The sequence below is a fragment of the Apostichopus japonicus genome, chromosome 13 (assembly GCF_037975245.1).
Source record: "Apostichopus japonicus isolate 1M-3 chromosome 13, ASM3797524v1, whole genome shotgun sequence".
Taxonomy (NCBI): Eukaryota; Metazoa; Echinodermata; class Holothuroidea; order Aspidochirotida; family Stichopodidae; genus Apostichopus; species Apostichopus japonicus.
This window is the reverse complement of record NC_092573.1, coordinates 11041574-11063925: the sequence shown is the minus strand read 5'-3', so window position 1 is coordinate 11063925 and position 22352 is coordinate 11041574. Positions and strand designations below refer to the sequence as shown.

The 22352-nt window shown below is 34.8% G+C and overlaps 1 protein-coding gene across 4 annotated transcripts in view; it reads left to right on the top strand.

Annotated features, from left to right (window-relative positions):
• Positions 1–22352, top strand: part of LOC139979122 (uncharacterized) — an 83006-nt gene that overhangs the window by 48997 nt on the left and 11657 nt on the right. For all 4 annotated transcript variants that reach the window (XM_071989815.1, XM_071989814.1, XM_071989813.1 and 1 more), the window contains 3 exons: positions 5236–5374; positions 5871–5995; positions 9116–9264. In XM_071989815.1, the coding sequence (XP_071845916.1) occupies positions 5236–5374; positions 5871–5995; positions 9116–9264 (413 nt within the window). The remainder of the gene's footprint in view (positions 1–5235; positions 5375–5870; positions 5996–9115; positions 9265–22352) is intronic.

Below are 22352 nucleotides of genomic sequence, written 5' to 3'. Positions count from 1 at the left end.
ATAAATCGGTAGCATGTGCGATTAAGTTTACAGTATACTGATGATATTTGGAAGTCCATCAATCCCAAACAACTGGATTTGTTGGTATTACACATTTCCTCATTTCTTACTGTAATCCTAATAACACATGCTACCGATTTACAACACGATCCAGTTTTTACTGTGGTACAAAACTGTTAGGATTTACAGTAGTAACTGTGTTCTCTGTGTTTATCGGGTGCACAGGAACACATTAAGACTGATGGCCTCACATTACATGTTAACGATACATCACAAATTTGTCGAGGAAGAACGGTGTTGCATAGCATCTGTTGTTTATATAAAGTTAAATGAACATGTTTGGGTTGAGTTATTAGAATTGTTAAAACAATGGATCAACTTTAACATTTTGGTCTGTCTTTAGCAGCTGGCGTCATCAACTCTCTCTTTCTCTGTCCTTAAAGCAATTAACGTTCAAAAGGTTTAGCATATTTTAAAAGTGATAATAATAATAATTAATTATTAAAAATTAATACACCTCAATAGCTATATAAATATATTAGTCGCATTCAAAAGTCGTTTTGCCTTGGACTATGGCATATCAAGACTATTATAGTTCTGCCTAAAATTACCCTTAAGTTATGAAGGTTAAATGGGGAGTGGAGGAGGAAGGGTTCATATTTTTAGTGATATCTAGCTCGGCAAAAGAGGATGCATTCGAAACCGTTTTTGAAATACTCAACTTTCTTCCAGTAAAGTATATATATGGAAATAAGAATACGTTATTCGTTATATCATATATCCTCGGATCCTCTGGTTTGACCCCGGACTCCGGGAAAGTATCCACCTGAACCCACCCAACCCCCACCCTACACCCTCTCGTCAGGCCTGTGAGGTAATTTGGGAGGAATTGCGTGGTAGCCTAATCTATACAAGTACCTGTTAGGAGTCTCTCATTGTTTGGTTTTGAATTTTTAATGAAATTTTTTTTTTTCATGATTTCGATTTTTAGTTCCATTATGTCTATTTCATTCCCTGTTTTCGTATGAAAACTAAAATTTTGATTTAGGTTTAGAGACAACAAACCAGTGAAGGTTATTCTTTATAGTTTTGTCGTACATCATGTCTATTAATACTTTTTTCTTATAAAATATTTAAAGTTTAAAATTAATATATGTTACGAAACAGGTGCTTTTATTTGGTACCATGTACTGGCTTCAAATATCATTTTGAAATGAACCGTCAACAGATTCATTATTATTCGCACAGCCTAAATCTAGTACCTGCGATCACTTTCTCCATCCGCCACAGTGTTCATGTTTATATAATGCTTTCATACCTATTCGTTGACGATGTTTTGAATAATTCTCATTCTTTCAATTTATGCATGTGGCTAAATCCTGTCGCTATTTTTTACCACTATAAACGTTTCTTCTCGTATGATTCAGTTTAAGCAATCCGATAACAACACGTCCTCGTGTGTAAGTCGAACAAAGTAGCATATTTATATGAGTTTTATACCTGGGGCGTACATTATTTACTTTATAAAACAATAGAACAAAAAACAAAAAACAACAACAAAAGAAAGAAAAGAGGAAAACCTTTGTTTCTATGGCAACGACGCAAATGTCCGGGCAAAGATGAGATCTCACAAGAATGAATAATGAAATATTCATGTAAATATTACACAAGAGATATTTTTGCTCTTAGGATATATATATATATATATATATATATATATATATATATATATATATATATATGTCTATATCATACCTTAGGTCGACAGTGTATGGTAAAAAAAGCGACCTTAGGATATATATATATATATATCAATATCATATATAATATTAACTTCTCATCTTCAATATTATCAAGTCACCAGAACAGGAAAAAAAAAACGATTGTTTCGAACGGAACATTTTGTTTATTATATTTCCTCGTGCGGTGTTTATGATTATTATTTTATTCCTGTTCATTATACGCCAATATACTTTGTCTGCTTTAAGAACAGAATGAGTTATATTTGAAATTATGAACGATACTAGGTTTGACCTTTTTTTTACTTGAAACTGTCAGTGTAAATATTTGGTATTTTGTTTATATCGGGGCCAGATCTAGAATTGGGGTCGTTGAAGCCAACTCCCACGTTGAAGGTTGAATGTACTCTCCAGAAATGCTTTTCAATTTTTTTTTTCGCACGAAAACCAGTGCATTCTGACTGAGGGATATTTAGGGCTATAAAATAGATTTATAATTTAAGCCTTCAACATGAACGGTTGTACTAATAATTCATGTTTCAGTTTTGTGTGCAGTTGAAAATAGGAGGAGGGGTTGGGGTTGTACATCCCATACAGCCTTGCATCTGCGCCTGTATACATATAGGAACACACTTTATCGAAAAATATTGCATTCTCAGAATTTCCAGAGTTGTTTTCAATGCAAACTATATAAATTATCACTTGATCCTAACTCGGAATAAACAAATCCCCCCCAAAACACCAAAAAGAAATGGCTCTCATAACTAAATTAAGGCTTCAAAACTGGAAGTTTCATGTTTTATTAACGAACATGTTTTTGTTGTCGGTGATTACCGTAACCGCAAACCTTTGAATACCTATAGCTTTGTTCTAATTTAAAAGTGTTCAATACTTAAATATTTTTTTTTTCTGGTCTTGTTGCGATAGCGACTCAGACAAATGTAACATTATAAAATATTCATTTAGCGTGTAGGTTTCCAAATAGTTCTTTTATATTTTCATTCGTCGCTTATTTGGGTTAATGCCTTCTCGCTCTATCATCAGGAGTTTTATTAACCTTGCCTAATCAGCTCAGGTTTAATTAGCTCATTGTTTCTTCCAAAATGTTTGAGAAAAGTTTATTCATTCCCCAGACAACAAGTCTCATTCACTTCACATAGATCATCCACTTGAATATCAAAATTTCAAAACAATTCAAGGACTCGAACATTTATGAATATCATATCTAACTGAAATAATATTCACATATAGTTTTACAACAGACCTTTAGAGGAGACACAACCATCATATTTATTTGGTACGTGACGATGGAGATATAACTGTCGTCATGGTCGACTCATCCAAACAGCTAAGAAAAATCTTATTCCGTTTGCGAAATATCATAGATTTAGCGTCTCTGCACGACCGTTTAAAACTTAAAGTGTGTACCGCACATACATGTTATATATTTAAGTACTGTACCGTAGATTTTTATTGTAGTGCGCGTGCGCGCTACAATATCGGTATTACTGGCCAAGTGAACGATACCTACATGACTGGACGATGGAACTTAACGTTTCATATAGTCTCTGTACATTTGCAGTTTCAGAGGCTAGCTGCGTAGCCAACTTATTCTGAGTCTGTCACAGCTCACACAAGCGCGCCCTCACTTTGTAGTTACCAACATGACTATACTCATAGGCCTGGTGTGTTGTCCGATCAAAACCAACACCATGAACAACCGAACAGTTGGACAGAACTTCCTATAATACTGCAAGCACTCCACGCGGCGCACTACAATACTGCGTATTGCAGGCAAATGCAGGTCTAGTTGTTTTTTGAGTTACTCTCTACAACGCTTAACGCCCCTCTCCCCTCCTCCTACCGGGATTCAATCTGAGCCTTCAGGAGTATACGTGGTTACTCTCCCGCACCTGGGAGTTATTCTAAATTAAATATAAATTGCCCGATTAACATCAGCTTTTGGTATGACAAATTTGAAAACAATATACTTTTGATCCACATCATGTTGTGTGAAATCGACATGCCAACATTATAGTTTGACCCAAGAGAAGTTAATTGAACTTTTGATCACATCTTGAAATATATCACTGAAAGTTACATGCATTTATGTAAATATATATTTTCGTGTTTTTGTCAAAAGTAATGAACATTTTTATAAATTACTTCAGGTGCGGAAAAGGGACTCGACACGCCCTATACTCTTCGTCTCAAATAACATTTTACTCAGTTGATTGAAATACCCCCCCCCCCCCCCGAACAAATGAAACTTAGTCTTACTAAGTGCTTTGAACGAGGAAGTTTCCTTGGGCAAACTGATCTATGCTTTTATCATCTCGCAATAAGTATAGGAGATCATCTTTCGGAACACCTGTTACCAAGGTTACCACTTAAAAAAATTACCATATGCATAAATCCAATGGTTATTTAAAGCTGCGCTATGCGTGATATTTGATACAGTTTGTAGGGGTAAATACAATATAAATAAATAAATACAATACCCCCCCCCCCCACACACACACACACACCTGCTACCCCTAGAAGGAAATTTAGGCTTTGATCAGAATGACACAATCTTACAACCCAACACAAAAATATGTATTTACAGTAAAGTAATTTATTGATATTTTATGGCAGACTTACTATAGCTAGTACTTAATGGAAGTTAAGTTCTTATTTGCGATAAAAGTATAATTTAATAATTACAAACTACCAATTGAAGATACCTGTTCCGTATCGTCGAGATTAAAAATGATTTTTACTTTCTGTTGAGATATTTCTGTCAATCTTATATACCATGAGCTAACAATTTACTTACTTTGTGACAACTTTGGTGTACTGCCTTACGTGCAAATACGTTTTAACACAGTGACGACGGTTTCAAGTTATGAAGTTAATTTTATGTTGATTTAACAACAAGACATTGAGATCGCCCGAAAAACACTTAGGATTGAATGCGCTAGTATTGAATACATTACCTTTACTTACGTAAACATTATTGATTTGTCTTTGAATATGATACGTTTAAGTACGACGGAACAGATCATGTATTAGAAAATAAAACAGCTGCACAAATTCGTACTTCTTTTAATTCTGTAGGAAGAGGGTAAGGAATGTTTACATTTCATGATGATGATGATGATGATGATGATGGCGATGGCGATGGCGATGACGATGACGATGACGATGATGATGATGGTGGTGATGATGGTGGTGGTGGTGATGATGATCATGATGATGATGATCATGATCATGATCATGATGATGATAATAATGATGATCATGATCATGATGATCATGATCATGATGATCATGATGATCATGATCATGATCATGATGATTATCATGATGATGATGATCATGATGATGATCATGATGATGATCATGATGATGATCATGATGATGATGATGATCATGATGATCATCATGATCATGATGATAATAATAATAATAATCACATTTAAGGACATTTTTTCTACCTACTTCGTTAACTCAGGTTCAAAGATTTGGCCGACAACGCCGCAAGAGCTGCTTCAGCTGGTACCTATACACTTGAAGATGAGGATTATGTCCAACAAAAAGCTAGGTCAATTATCGACTGCTTTCTGCATTCGCAAGTTCCTCCAAAAGTGCAGGTGTGTTGATATTTCCTTCTTTAGAACTATTTATGGAAAGTTGACAACATTTTGTCTGTTTAAGATTTGATCATAGCATGACAGTTTCTCTGTAGCTGATTCGAGAATCGGGTTAATTTCCTGTTTGAGAAATTCTTTCATCTAACCGCAATTCATATATTCTGAGTATATCATTTTATTATAATTATTATTATTATTATTATGGTGTCTGTGATTCTAATTTTTTTCAGTAAAATTTCGGATATGAAATTATTAATATTTTTACTATTTCCTCAGTGTTATTATACGCATGAGATGTTACGAAAGGCAAGAAGACAAGAACTGTTTTAAAGCGATATTTCATTAAACCAACACGTTTATTATTATTTTTTCTGTGCTCTTTATGGTACATACAACATCACTTGTCAAGCAGTTAAAGAAAATACGCTACATATATATTGCATTCAGCAAATGTGCCTCTGGAAAAGAACAGTTAAATATAACATTTCCTTAACAGATTAACATACCACAAGAAATGGCAGACGACATTTTAGAATGTGCGGATAGTGGCTTGATCGAACGAGGGCTATTTCATGATGCTGCCCTCTACATCTTCACAGTCTTGTTGTACTGTTGGAAAAGGTAACATGACTTAATTTAATCTAAGTACAAACACTAACACTAACTTAACACTTATTGTACATTATATATACAAAAGGTTTTAGGGGTAAGGGCATGAACCTCTGTGGACGCACTGTAGGTGGATCAACATATTTACGAAAGACATGTGTTTCGGAGGCGTCTTTGTAGGGTGCAACTCTCATTTAGGGAAAAGGGGTCTGGGGGTCCTCCCCATAACAAAATCAAAGTTTAGACTTCAAATGGTTCATTCCAGTTAGGTTTATGATTAATTCATAACGCAATTTTGTGCTGATAAAATACCTTTGATAAAGTTTGATAAAATCCCCTACTTAATGTTTCCCACGACTGACGATGAAGGTGCAAACGTGCCCCGCCCCCCTCCCCCATCCCTGCGCACGCCACTGCCTGTTACTTGGTGAAAAACTGCATTTGAGTCGGTCCAGTATTGTACGTTACATCTCTTTAGTTACGTTGTACCTATACGATGCAGCAGACAATTTAAAAACAGCCTTTTCATTTGTTTTTTTTCGATATTTTCGATAACGAACTCTGTAGTCAATTCAATTTATTACAGATTCTGAATTTAAAACGAGACTGCAATTCGGCATATCTTTCATTTCTTTAGTATGTTATTAATAGCAATGTCATTGTTTTTTAATTCTTAGAACCGATTGGGGTAAATTAATTATGCTCTCTAATTTACACTTGTATGGTGAAAATTTATGTTTGATCATTCTGTCATGCAGTTTTCTTTGATGCGTGATCTATTGTTTAATCAGTTTTGTTTGATCTTTAGTCTGTTCGATCAGTTTTCATTCATGTTTGATGTAGTTTCTATCTATGTTTAGTCAGTTTTGTGTGATGGTTCATCTTTGATAAGTTTTGTGTGATGTATGATGTATGTTTAATCTATATTTAATCAGTTTTGCTTGATGTTTGATGCATGTTTGATCAGTTTTCCTTCATGTTCGATGTAGGTTTTATCTATGTTTAGTCAGTTTTATATGATGGTTGATCTTTGATCAGTCTTTTGTGATGTTTGATGTATGTTTAATCTATATTTGATCAGTTTTGTTTGATGTTCAATCTACGCTCGATCAGTTTTCATCCATGTTTGATCTAGTTTGATCTATGTTTAGTACGTTTTGTGTGATGGTTGATCTGTGATCACTTTTGGGTGATGTTTGATGTATGTTTAATCTATATTTGATCAGTTTTGTTTGATGTTTAATCAGTTTGATCAGTTTTCATTCATGTTTGATGTAGTTTCTATCTATGTTTAGTCAGTTTTGTGTGGTGGTTGATCTGTGATCAGTTTTTTGTGATGTTTGATGTATGTTTAATCTATATTTGATCAGTTTTGTTTGATGTTTAATCAGTTTGATCAGTTTTCATTCATGTTTGATCTAGTTTCTATCTATGTTTAGTTAGTTTTGTGTGATGGTTCATCTTTGATCAGTTTTGTGTGATGTATGATGTATGTTTAATCTTTCTTTGATCAGTTTTGTTTCATGTTTGATGAATGTTTGATCAGCTTTCTTTCATGTTTGATCTAGTTTCTATCTATGTTTAGTTATTTTTGTGTGGTGGTTGATCTGTGATCAGTTTTTTGTGATGTTTGATGTATGTTTAATATTGATTTGGTCAGTTTTGTTTGATGTTTAATCAGTTCAACAGTTTTCTTTCATGTTTGATGTAGTTTCTATCTATGTTTAGTTATTTTTGTGTGATGGGTTATCTTTGATAAGTTTTTTGTGATGTTTGATGTATGTTTAATCTTGATTTGGTCAGTTTTGTTTGATGTTTAATCAGTTCAACAGTTTTCTTTCATGTTTGATGTAGTTTCTATCTATGTTTAGTTAGTTTTGTGTGATGGTTCATCTTTGATCATATTTTGTGTGATGTATGATGTATGTTTAATCTTTCTTTGATCAGTTTTGTTTGATGTTTGATGAATGTTTGATTAGCTTTCTTTCATGTTTGATCTAGTTTCTATCTATGTTTAGTCAGTTTTTTGTGGTGGTTGATCTGTGATCAGTTTTTTGTGATGTTTGATGTATGTTTAATCTATATTTGATCAGTTTTGTTTGATGTTTAATCAGTTTGATCAGTTTTCATTCATGTTTGATGTAGTTTCTATCTATGTTTAGTTATTTTTGTGTGGTGGTTGATCTGTGATCAGTTTTATGTGATGTTTGATGTATGTTTAATATTGATTTGGTCAGTTTTGTTTGATGTTTAATCAGTTCAACAGTTTTCTTTCATGTTTGATGTAGTTTCTATCTATGTTTAGTTAGTTTTGTGTGATGGTTGATCTTTGATCAATTTTGTGTGATGTATGATGTATGTTTAATCTTCCTTTGATCAGTTTTGTTTGATGTTTGATGAATGTTTGATTAGCTTTCTTTCATGTTTGATCTAGTTTCTATCTATGTTTAGTCAGTTTTGTGTGGTGGTTGATCTGTGATTAGTTTATTGTGATGTTTGATGTATGTTTAATCTATATTTGATCAGTTTTGTTTGATGTTTAATCAGTTTGATCAGTTTTCATTCATGTTTGATGTAGTTTCTATCTATGTTTAGTTATTTTTGTGTGATGGGTTATCTTTGATAAGTTTTTTGTGATGTTTGATGTATGTTTAATCTTGATTTGGTCAGTTTTGTTTGATGTTTAATCAGTTTAACAGTTTTCTTTCATGTTTGATGTAGTTTCTATCTATGTTTAGTTAGTTTTGTGTGATGGTTGATCTTTGATCAATTTTGTGTGATGTATGATGTATGTTTAATCTATATTTAATCAGTTTTGTTTGATGTTTGATGAATGTTTGATCAGTTTTCTTTCATGCTTTATCTACGTTCGATCAGTTTCTTTCATGTTGATCTACATTTGATCTATGGTTAGTCAGTTTTATGTGATGTTTGATGTATCTAATTCTATGTTTGACCAGTTTCTTTTTATATGTTTGATCCATGTTTCATCAGTTAAGAAGATGTTTAATATGTGTTTTGATCGGTTTTTATCTAACATGCCTTAGTTTGATCAATTGTAAGTTTACTCTGAGTAGTATACTCAAATGGTTTGTACAAACTGCTTTAACAATTCTCGTCATATGAATCCAGATTCTGTCGCGAAAGATTCAGCCCCTCTCAAGACTCTGACGTAGACATGACGTCACAGGCAGTCAAAGGCAAGAAACGCAAGAAGAAGAGAAAATCAACCACCCCCACAGTCTGCGGCGTGAAAATTAAGACAGTAACTGGAACATCTGGTAAGTGATGCATACACTCTTCACATTATCATGGAAGAGGGTCAAATGTGGGGGTGGGGGTGGGGGTGGGGTGGGGTGGGAGTGGGGGAAGGGGAGGGTAGGGGATATGAAACGTGTAACGGATAATGTTGTTTACGTGATTTAGATCCTTAACATCAAAGATAACCTCGTAAACAACATCAAACGAGAAAGTGGAAGATTTTTTTTTATATTTTATATTCGATACGTTTTTGTTTTTAGGTGAATGAAAAATGGCCCCATTTTCGTACCTCTAAAACTATTCCTGCAGGCCTTGGTGAGATATTTACTAATTCAACAATCGCATACACTGCTTCGTGTCCTCCGAGATATAATGTCAAAAGTTCAAAAAGGGTGTTTCAAGTGGTTTTTTGTGTCACGTGTTATGCTCAAATGCAAGGCTTCCACCAGCCATTTACCTAAAAAGTAATTTTTTTTTTTTTTGAGCTTTTGATACTTGTATCATCAGCAATGTTACATAGGTTCAAAAGGGTTGATTTTATACCTTTACTGAAATATTATATTTCTTGTTTTTTTCCCGGAGATAAACTCTCAGAACAGATTGAATTACAAAAGCAGTTGAGACACGTCTCGTACATTTGAGGCACAAGCCTTTAGTTTCATTTATATAAATAACCATTCCAAAACCGACCGACTGTATCAACTTGATAAGAATTTGTTTGTTGATTTCAATTGTGTGATTTAGATGACCAAATGGAACAGTTTCAAAGTTTGAAACTAATTGACAGACGATATCAAAACTGTCTTCTATTACTTCTTACTTAGAAAGAAGGCGATCGCCGCACTGCATATTTTTCAGACTTTCTTAATGTGACACGGGCCCCTATTTCGTGTGTGAGTGTGTGTGTGCGTTTGTTTTTCTATCTGACCAAGGACTTGAACAAAAGAATTCCAGGTCCTCGGTTGTGATTCTAAAGAATCACCACGTCCTCGGAAGAATTCTATTGTATGGGGTATTGTTAAGGTTAGGGTACGTGGATTTGAACAATGGAAAATACAATGGGGTCCTCGGTCTGAATGTAATACAAACATGAGTGTGTGTGTATGTGTGGGTGTGTGTGCTATGTATTCCGTAAGAAAACGACTCCTTATTTTGGCAAAGTGAAAATGTATTACTGTGGCGTACTTTCGTTACATTTAAACTACAACCACTCACATATCAAACAAAAGCTTAAATCTATCGTTAACCTAAAACGTTTATGCCATATAATGCTCTTAAACGCTTCTTCTAAAGCAGTTACTTTGATGAATGTTTTAAATCACCATGTTTGCAATCTCTGTTGTACTAATGTTCTGTCTCTATATCACTTTCTCTTTCTCTTTCATGTGCATTATATTTCACTCATTGTCACGTATTTAACATCCTTCATCTTTAACTATACATGCAGTTGTAAGGGAGAAGAATGATAGATACATTTAGCAAAGATCTTCATAAGTGTATAAAGTACATGTAATAATGCAATGCATCTATAGTTTTGGTTATGTGTGTATATAAATAAATATATATATATATGTATATATATATATATATAAATATATATACATATATATATATTATACATATATATATATATATTAAATATATATATATATATGAAATATATATATATATAAATGAAAATCGTAATGAGTATATATCGTCATGAGTATATATATATATATATATATATACATATATATATATATATATATATATAAATGAAAATCGTAATGAGTATATATCGTTATGAGTATATATATATATATATATATATATAACTTGTATAATTTATATAACATATATAACTTATAGTTATCCCGCGACAGTGCACCAAATGAGTTTTCTACGCAGGGATATTCAGAGAAAGTTATCCCGAATAATCCACCATACAAAGCCCGCTGGAAGGTATACGTTATGTAAGGGATTTCAACCACATAGACTAAAAGTCAGGGAGGGATTACCCTGCTCAAAGCAAGAGAGCAAAACAAAACATAAAAACAAAGAAGAAGAAGAAGAAGAAAAATGAAAAACCATTGATGTACGTCCATAGGCGTAGGGGCCTTATCTGATTTGGGGGGGCTGTAACGACCTGCCCGAAAAATATCACCAAAATTTTTCGCGCGCTCCGCGCGCATTCAACATGTTAATACATGTGCATATAATATAGGCATCCATCGGTTATTACATCATATGCCAATAACATTCAACTCATTCCGTTTTAATACCCTTCAATATTGGTTAGAATTATTGGGGAAGTCTTTACAACAATAATGATGATAATCATATAAGTTTAACCATTGACAAACACATTGCAAATTATTCTTCTTTCAGTAGGTGCCCGAAAAATTCTCAGAATATTGCCCGAATTTTCACCAAAAAATATTGAAAAACACACTGCAAATTATTCTTCTTTCAGTAGGTGCCCGAAAAATTCTCAGCATATTGCCCGAATTTTCACCAAAAATTTTGGTTGGGGGGCTGCAGCCCCCCCCCCAGCCCCCCGCCTCCTACGCCTATGTGTACGTCAAGAGTGAATGACTATTTATAGTCTTTATTGAAATTGTAGACTAATATCCATAATTTAACAAAACAACTAATATCATGTTACACCGATGAGAATCTCTAATCATATAAGTCAGCCATTCTGTTTCCTCTTTTCTTAAGACAATTTCATTCCATTTAAAGCAGGGGTTCCCTAACTGGGGTGCATGAAACCCCCAGGGGGTGCGTGAGTCCATCCAAGGGGATTCGTGGGACGTTTCTGAAAGTCAAAACTAGAGTACTTTTTGTTGAACTAAAATCTGATATCTCATATAATTTAGTAATGTACAAAAGTCGTACCTATCGACAAACTCTTTTCGCGTTCCATACGCATATGTTGCCATAGTGGTACCGTACCATGCATGTGATACTTGATCTTTTACGGAGCACTGTTATGCTTATTATAGTATAATAATGACTCAGATCGTGTCTCGAAAAGTTGGGGGTTCTTTGACAACTCTGACTTCCACAGGGGTGTCGAGGGGGGATAAAGTTAGGGAAACCCTGATTTAAAGGCAACTGGGTTTCTTCAATATAGGAAAGGAGATCAATAACTCACATCCAGGAATACACTTGAAACGTTATTGTTGTCTTATTCATATCTCTTAAGCCATAGTTGTTTATACTTGGAACGAAGAGCTGGCCCAAAAAAATATTTAAAAAAAACATATCTCAAAGTTTCTTGAATATCTTTTGTACAAACCAGTTGACAAAAACATGGGAATGGAACCAAATTTTGTAAGGCCATACTTCGGATACCCGTTATTGTAAAAGTCACAAGGAAGATAACAGACTTCGATAGAGAATTGGTACAAACTTCTCGAAAGAGCTTTCAGGATTATTTCGACCGCTTCAAGAGCACGAATTTGCTCTAAATGTTAAGTGTTATTGAATTAATTGACACTTTTCTCCCTCATTGTAGTTTTTTCTTCTTTTTTCTTGGCCCATTTTTGCGTGAAACCAAAACCGATGACATTTTGTAGATAAGAGAACTGTTTAATGGCTGTCTATTGTCAAGACGAGCAACTGCTTAAACGCTGACCAACTGTTGATAAGATTTTTCTAAATTTTCATCTTCTTCTTCTCTTCTAACATATAATTTTTTTTTTTTAAAGAAAGATGTAGAAGCGTCTAGTTGTAACAAATATAATTTGAATTGTGACCGATGGCTTAGGATTTAAAAAAGGGAGCCGTATGGATATGATACTTATTTGGGTTGAAAGAGAACATCCATTCATATCAATGAAGCGTGGCATAGTCTATACACGAATGAGCCTGGACATAATGTGACTTATCATCGTATATATGAGGCACAAGCCTTTAGTTTCATTTAAATATAAATAACCGTTCCAAAACCGACCGACTGTATATCAACTTGATTAGAATTTGTTTGTTGATTTTAATTGTGTGATTTAGATGACCAAATGAAACAGTTTCAAAGTTTGAAACTAATTGACAGACGATATCATAACTGTCTTCTATGACTTCATAAACATCTCCCAAGAAAAACAAAACGAATGTAGGACAGGATTGGAATCGTAAACAGAAAGTAGGCGATCACCGCACTGTATATTTTTCAAACTTTCTTAATGTTACATGGGCCCATATTTTGTGTGAGTGTGTGTCCGATGTATTCCGTAAGGAAAACGACTCCTTTCTTTTGCTTTTTGTCAAAGTGAAAATAAAGTGAATATATCAAATATAAGTTGATTTTTTACTATTGGGGTAGAAATGTTAACAATAATGTAAATGTTTTCAAGGAAGAAAAGCCTTGATTGTCATCTATAGAGGGCGCTCTCTTGTTTATATGAAATTCAAAGAACATGCTTAATATGCTGCGTTATTATGTTTTATAAAACAATGGGTTAAAAATATAATTTTAGGTCTAAAGTCATCCGTAAATAAACCATCATCTCTACATCGATATCGACAATATACATTCCATAAACTGAATAATATAACAAATAAAATAAGAATTTTGTTATTCTTGATCCTTGAACATAGGTAACTATTCTGGTTACATTGAGGCAACAAGTTGTACTTGTAATATAAACTTTACCGAGAGTCAATCTTGTTTCTTGTTTCTATTCTGTTAGTCATCTTGAATATCAAGCTAGGTTGTCGCTTACATCTTTAATGATCGTTTCCCTTGAAAATGAAACGACGAAACACATAAACAGAAATACGTTTCTCTATGTTTTAGTTTTAAGTTATCTTATATTCCTTTCTGCCTTGGATGAAGACATGTCTTGAAATTAATATCTAAACTAATACCTGCAAATCGAGCTCGATAAAAATAACTGATTAGGACACGGATAAATATTAATTCGGTGTTGTTTTACTGATGCATCTGAATAACTCTTGTTGACATATTATGTTTTGCAAATTCAAAAGTGTTTAAAGGGGAGGGGGGGGGGGGGAGGGATTCATAGCCTTCTTGCTCTTACAAAATATCTCATTAGAAAGAATAATTTATCGGTGATATACTACGTGACAAATATAATTTGCGTCATTTATTCATAGTTTTTGTAGTAGTTAACTTGGAGCCGTTTAGAAAGTTGATGGACGGTCATGTCGCTGGTAGCTATATAGATAGATCAATTATCAAAAGATCAAATTATAATGTCATAAATCATCGCTTCAGCTTAATAATCAGATCTCGCTTCTACCATATATTTACGGACTTCTGCGTAATTTGATGTCTTCACAGAACACAGTGACGTCAACATATTATATAGGCCTACCTTAGAAAATGGATAAATGGAGATGAAAGATTGTCACAACTGTGCGTTTTGTAACCGAAATAAGAAATCGAAGTTCATGCTTCAAATTTCGATATTCACTACAGCTTTACGGACATAATGTAATATAAATTTTTCACGAAAAACGAAAAATTGCAAGTATATTATGGATAACCAATAAGAACAGTACTAGGTATATGTAATTACTTTCACCGAGTCCAGTGATAACAACCATGCACAAACTGCTGCTATTCGAATTCTACTATAATGACAATAGAGTGTATGTTTCGGGGTGTTTTGTTTTATCTTCAAAACTGCTTGAAAATCTTGAAAATACATGTTTTGCCCTCATGGGGTAAGAACAGTCAAACTTTGAAACTAAGCCGATATATGACAATGGAGTTTACACATGTTTTTTTTTTTTTTCAGCACCCACTAAACGGAACGTAAACATAACGGAATATCAATCAATGAGACGCCGGGTGTTTAACAAATCCTGCAAGAGCCATTGATTGGAATTGATCATTTTATTAGTAGTATAAGGACTGAAGGATCCATGTGAATTGTATTCTACTAACGACAGTGAAACGCATATCATATACATCGTGTCTTTAACTTAGGCCAGGAGTTCCCAAACTGGGATGCATGAGCCCCCAGGGGGTGCGTGAGTCCATCCCAGGGGGTTCGTGAGACGTTTCTGAAAGTCAAAACTAGAGTATACCTTTTGATGAAGTAAAATCTGATATATCATATAATTTAGTAATGTAGAAAAGTCGTACTTATCGACAAACTTTTTTTCGCGTTGCATACGCATATGTTGCCATAGTAGTACCGTACCGTGCATGTGATAAATAACTGAATTATGAAACAGACACAGGTCGCATGACTTTGGTGAAGTTGGTGTACGCAGGACAGTACAATATTACACTATGAACTTGATCTTTTACGAAGCACTGTTATGCGTATGATAGTAAATTAATCACTCAGATCGTGTTTCGAAAAGTTGGGGGTTCGTGGACAACTCTGATATCCACAGGGGGTTCATGGGGGGGGGGGGGGTAAAGTTAGGGGAACCCTGACTTAGGCAGTAGAAATGCATAACGGCGATACGACGGAGGAAGAACCGAGGAGGTACAAAATGCACGTTGCAGATGTATAGGATATATGCCGCCTGCTCTAAATTCTGCTAACGATAGTGGAGTACTTGCGTAATATTTCCGCTCAAATAGGGAATGCATGCTTTAGAATTCTGTTCAATATAGTCAAACAATGCTTCAAGGCAAATATAATTCATGTTTTTGAGAAATAATGACGAGAGAAAAGAAAAAAATAATTATTTTCAAGTTATCTAACGGCAATCACTTTATCGCATGTTCGTATGGGGTTTTTTTGGGAAAGATTTGGTACATATACTTTCCATTCAAATGTATTTCTTGTCCTTTTGAGAAGAATTTTGTTTTGACTCGCGTGAACGGAAATTTTCTGACAATAATAACCCGTTTTCGTGATGCAAATGTTCCATGTTTTTCCTATAACTTGCCTCACGGTATCAATTCAAAGGGGCTGGATGTCAATTTTTTTATTTGTTTACATAATAATCTATGCATTTATGCCAACTGCATGAATAAATTACCACAATACTCGTGTTTTCAGTTTAACATCCGTAACATTTACATGTTGTTTATACTTAAAAAAAAAAAAAAAGAAGTCAATTCGAGCCCAGAACTTCAATACTTTGACGTATTCATCAACTGCCTCCTTTCGAATCTTTCTTGTGTGTTTTTGTTTATCATGGTTACAACGTTTCTGGCAACATCATTGACTTAGCAACGGTCAGATGCAATTAAACAATCTCGCTAATTTGTTTTTAAATTCTGCCACTGGCTTGTCTCTTTTAGCTACCAAGCTACCTGTACTATTGGAGTCATCTTGTATCCCTTCGGCAAGGACTCCTTCCCATTATGACGTTTACGTGCGCGCATGCTTGTGTCACATGTTGTCTTGAGACCGCCTTGAGCCTGGTTGAATTTCTACTCAGTAATTTAGCTTCAGCTCATTTGGGTATGGTAAAAATCGTACTGTAATGTGTTGCGTTTAATTTGTTTCTCTGCGTGGGTTCGGTTTTTTTCACATGTAGGAGGGGTCAAATGATATTTGAAAAAAAATCTGGTAAAAAGTAAAATCAGAAAAGGTTGTGGTACCTAAAGGGAAAGAAGTACAGGAACAAACACTGGAACTCACACTTAGTGTTTGTTCCTGCTTAATATGTACAACAAGTTCTTAGCATGTAGTGGAGGTCAAATGTCGACATTATTTCCCGCATTCCAAAAAAACGTTACATGTAATGTCTTAATGGGGTCAAGGGTCACTCTAGATATAGAGAAATCGAGGTGAAACAAAAATGACGTAAATTGTTACAATCAATATATAAACTGCATGTGTTTTATTTATGTCGAAGTGACTTTAAATCAAAGCTCTGTTGAGGTTTCAAACTATGTTAACCGCCCAGCTTACTTAGTTTTCCCACGTAACAGTTCTCCGACCGTCTTCACATAGGGTACAAATATTGCGACTGTCTTTGATAAGCAAAAAAACAAATGAAACGTGGCCGTCCCGCCACCCACCCAGCACCAACAAGCCCTTTGTTAAAGCACGAAAATTGTTACTAAATCCCCGAAGTGTACAAACGAACTTTATATCTGGGATCGAGTTCAGGAAAGTGAAACAATCACCACTTAAATGTCTTATTTTTTCCCGTTTAGTTAATTGAGTTTGCTCATTGCCCACCAAGTATTTTATATTTTCCAATTTGGCTATAGAATAATATCCTGGATGCGTACACAAATGATAGAGTGGAATGACCAATCTTGTCCACTATAAGATTATATTACATAAGTCGAACAACTTGAAGAAGGGGCGAGGACGGGGGCAAGGTTGCGAGTGGGGATTCAATCCAAGTCGACGAAAACTTAACTGGGTAATAAGAGTATAACTGCATGCATGCCGGTATGTTTGATGGTTCCATGATAATGGGGATTATTCAGGCAAAATCAAAAAAAAAAAAAAAAACAGCAAATGAATTCAGCTAGATTTCTTAACTAAGACTTGACAATGTTCTAAGTCATTACTTCGAGCTCTTAAGCCAATAAATCAGAGTAACACTTTTATTATATTTTCTAATAACAATATTTATTGACGTTTTTGTCACCTTTATCGAAATACGCACTCTTATTGCGCTTAAGTGGTGTATTCGTTACTAAGGAACAGTTCGTCTATACCATCCACGGTTGTTAAGCAATGACACTTTTTGGACGTATTTTGTACGAGTCTTGATTTCTCTTCTGAGAAAAAAAAGCCATATTTTTTCACACTTTCTTTACGTCCCGTTTTTTCTTGTTTACCGTATTTCGCTGGTATACTTTGTACACATATCGACGTGTATATTGGCAATAATCCTACGAAGAATATCTTTATATATGCATGGGTATATGTGTGCGTGTGTGGGTGTATGTGTGTATGTTTGTCCTGCATGTATGTATGTATGTCCTACAAGTATGTGTGTATGTTTGTGTTAACTACCTTAATAAACGTTTTACTTCAGTTTCCACTACATACATAATATATTTTAAAGTCAAACATATATCAGCAGGTGGCTACACAAAAAGTTTACGTTACATCGTAATCCCATTCCTGAAAGATAGGTTCAAATGTGGAGTGTAAGCTCAGTGGTTAACGCCGGTGCCTTCCAATCATAAGGTCCCCGGTTCGAGTCACTCCAAGATTAATGTATGTCGTCCAGTTACAGAGTTGTTGACAATTGACAATTTATAATCATGGACGTTAAATATGAATCTAAGAGACTGACTTCGGTCAGCTTGCGGCTTTGATAAGCCAACGAGGCTTCTTCACGAGTTCCTGCTTGCAGGAGGATCTAAAATACACACATACATACATACAAATTACCAGTACGATGTTTTATACCAAGGCTGTAATGGTCTTTTTAATTATCAACAACAGTTTAAAAATTACAGCCCTATAGGTTATTGTTATATAACACTTGCTGTTCCTAATCTTACTGCAGTATATTAGCTCTTCTTACTCGGTATAAGGAGTTTGTTGGTCTATGCTACTTCTACTTGCTGACATTTGATCTGGCCAGAGAATCTGTCGAGACATTGATTAATCATCAAGGTAACAATATATTTCGTGATTAGCTGTTTTCTGCGCTGTGGAAGATCTTATATTACTATCGTAACGTACGCCAAATGAGATTAACACTTCAAACTAGATTAACTCATTAATCACGCAGCATGGATTAGACCGTTGGTCAGCTTTATAAAACGATAAAAGATTTTCATTTGACATCACCCCTTTCTGAAAATATAGGACTCGTATAGCAGTAGTAATAGAATGATCAACAACAACACAGCTATACATGGAACATAGAACATGTAAACAGCAGAATGTAGCTATATCCAGCTGTGGGTAGCAACTGTAGTATGGCAGTAATAATAGAATGATAAACAACAACATAGCTATACATAGAACATGGAGCATGTACACAGCAGAATGCAGCTACATGCAGCTGTGAGTAGCAGTAAAGCATTAATAATAGTATAATCAACAACAAAAACATATAGCTTTACATGGAAAATGGAACATGTACACAGCAGAATGTAGCTACATGCAGCTGTGAGTAGCAGCTGCAGTACAGCAGTAGTAGTAGAATAATAAACAACAACAACATAAACATGGAACATGGAACATATAAACAGCAGAATGTAGCTACATGTAGCTGTGAGTAGCAGCTGCAGTATAGCAGTAGTAATAGAATGATCAACAACACCAACAACCTATAGCTAAACCTGGAACATGGAGAATGTAAACAACATAAAGTAGCTATATCCAGCTGTGGGTAGCAGCTGCAGTATAGCAGTAGTAATAGAATGATCAACATCATCAACATTATAGCTATGCATGGAACATGTGAACAGCAAACTGAAGCTACATGCAGTTGTGGGTTGCAGCTGCAGTATAGCAGTGGAATACAAAAAAGTCGTAGTGAAACGTTTGTGGAAATAGTTGAAAAAGAAGAGAAAAAAAAACAGTCATCACCTCAAATTACATGCTTGGCCTGCTTCCATCCGATATTCAACTTGTTTCGTCACGAACCTCATTCTGCTTAACACATTTGAATAACAAAGTGTATATATTTTGCACTTAATCTTATTGTTTTTACATTTATCAATATGATCGAGCAGTTGTTTTGAAAACCTAGTTTTCCGGTTGATTTTAATGCGTTTACAATTTTAAAGCATTGATTGTTTTTTATACACATGTTGTGCTTTTGGGTGTGTCAACAATGTCAAATTTTGAATTCATAGACTAATTGGCCAACTTAATACCTGATTACACTTAACCAGTTTTCTACTCGTGTGCGTTTATATATATATATATATATATATATATATATATATATATATATATATATATATATATATATATATATATACTTATCGTTGAACACATTACCTGAGTTGTAGCCTCTAATTCCGGTTGTCAATAATTTTGTATTCATTTATTTGTTTGATTATTAATTTTAGTGACACTCCTCCAGCTTCATAAAAAGAAACATGACACCCTAGAGTAAATCAGCTATAAGTTTGCAAACGTTTTTGTACGGTTTTGTTGTAAGCTGTAGATGATGAACTGAGCTAATTTATGCTGGACTACGTGTTTTATCCACCGATGTTTAAAGGGCAACTTAATATTCAAAATAAAAAAATTTAAATTTAATCTCGTCTGATTGTAGTATTTTTTTAACGACCGTTAACATGCCAAACGTACCTACAACGTACCTACAACACCATCCGTATGTAAAGAAAAATTCAATAGATTAATTTGTGAACGTTTGAGACAGAAAAGGAGAAAAGAGAGCCAAATTGAGTAAAAATAATTATATTTATTATTTGAAGTAACGTCCGCGGGAATTGGTTGAAAAAGTCCCGACGAATGTGATGCGGCCTATTTTGAAGGTACATTCATAGTTATGAAAATTTGTAAATTTGTTTCTCCATAAATATTGTTTGTCCCTTAAGCTACTGACGTCATGAACAACATAAAAATTACACTTTCAAACTTTAATATGATGCACGTTTCAATACAATTTGTTAGTGTGATGTTTACATTAAGCTAGATAATGCTTCGTAAGTGTCACAATAACATTATCGTATGCCATATACGTGAAATGCATTAAGTGTAGGTATTTTATTCTATATTTTCACTTCGACGTAGGGAGTTGGGGGGGGGGGGGGTGGGGAGGTAGGAGAGAAGTAGGTCCGTTTCCCAAATTTAATCAGATATCCAGGGAAGCGTATACGTGTCCGTGTATCAAGACAGTTGTTACCTGACAACAAACGGATATTAAATGCATATGAAGTACAGACCAAACGTAACCATAATTGGCCGATTAGAAACCTGCTAGAAGGTTTACACATTAGATGCATGCTATAAGTTGATGCAAATATAGGAGTTTTTCACTGATATTAAGATCTTTGCAAACTTAATTGTGAGTGTGAAGGTGGAGTCATGAACAAATAGATCGCGTAGTCTCTTCTACGTTAAAATCCTAACAGCAAAGAAAATGAACACATGTAAGAAATGCGTTTACGGAAATTATAGACAAGTTTTCTTTAAGGCTTGCATCTATCAGCTTCTCCCATGCTATCGGCAATTACTGCCTAAAAATTAAAAACGTGTTTATGTGCGTGTGTGTTTGTGCCATTGTTGAATAGTATATGCGCTGTTGTTGCATATTTATCTATCTAAATAGCTGACTATCTTTCTGTCTGCCTGTTGGTACGTCGTCTGAGTGTCTACCTGTGTCTATGTTTGCCTATCTGTCAGTCTGTCTGTCTGTCAGTCTGTCTGTCAAACTGTCTATCTACATGTCTGCCTGTCTACCTGTCTGCCTGACTGTCGTTTACCTGTCTACCCGTCGTCTGCCTGTTTACGTGTCTACCTGACTACCTGTCTGCTTGTCGTCTACCTGTTGTCTGCATGTCTGTCGGTCGTTTACCTGTCTACCTATCCACCTGTCTGCCTGTTTACGTGTCTGTCTGTCTGTCTACCCGTCCGTCTGCCTGTCTGCACGTCTACCTGTCTGCCTGTTTACGTGTCGACTGTCTACCTTTCTGTCTGTCTGTCTGCCTGTTTTCGTGTCTGCCTGTCTATATGTCTGTCTGCCTGTCGTCTGCCTGTTTACCTGTCTTCTGCCTGTCTACCTGTCCGTGCTTGTATTGATCCATTCCTCAATTCATCCATCCACGCATCAATTCGTTCATCTCTTGATTCATCCATCCATCTACGCATCCATACATCAATCCATCCATCTATTGCTCTATCCGATGATCCATCGATCTTGTTTTTGAGGTATTTATGACTTGGTAGCACCGACGTCAATTAAATAATTATGAACGGACAATAAGTCTTCCGTTGACGTATTTAAGAGGATGAAGATGTGACATTGTGTAATCTGCCATATTATAGCAGTTTAATTGACTGCATTAAATGTCTTATTATTCCAAAGATTTTATTCACATTTTCTTGTTTTTATGTGAAAGGCTACTTCATGAGAAAACAGTTCATCCTGAAACGTCATCAGCAAAGACAGTTTTGTTTTCTGTTACGTTTTGGTGTTATGTATAACGCGTATAGACTGCGTGAAAATAACACGTGAGCCAATCGGCAGTCACTATCTATCTTTTATGCATCTTTCGAATTTACCT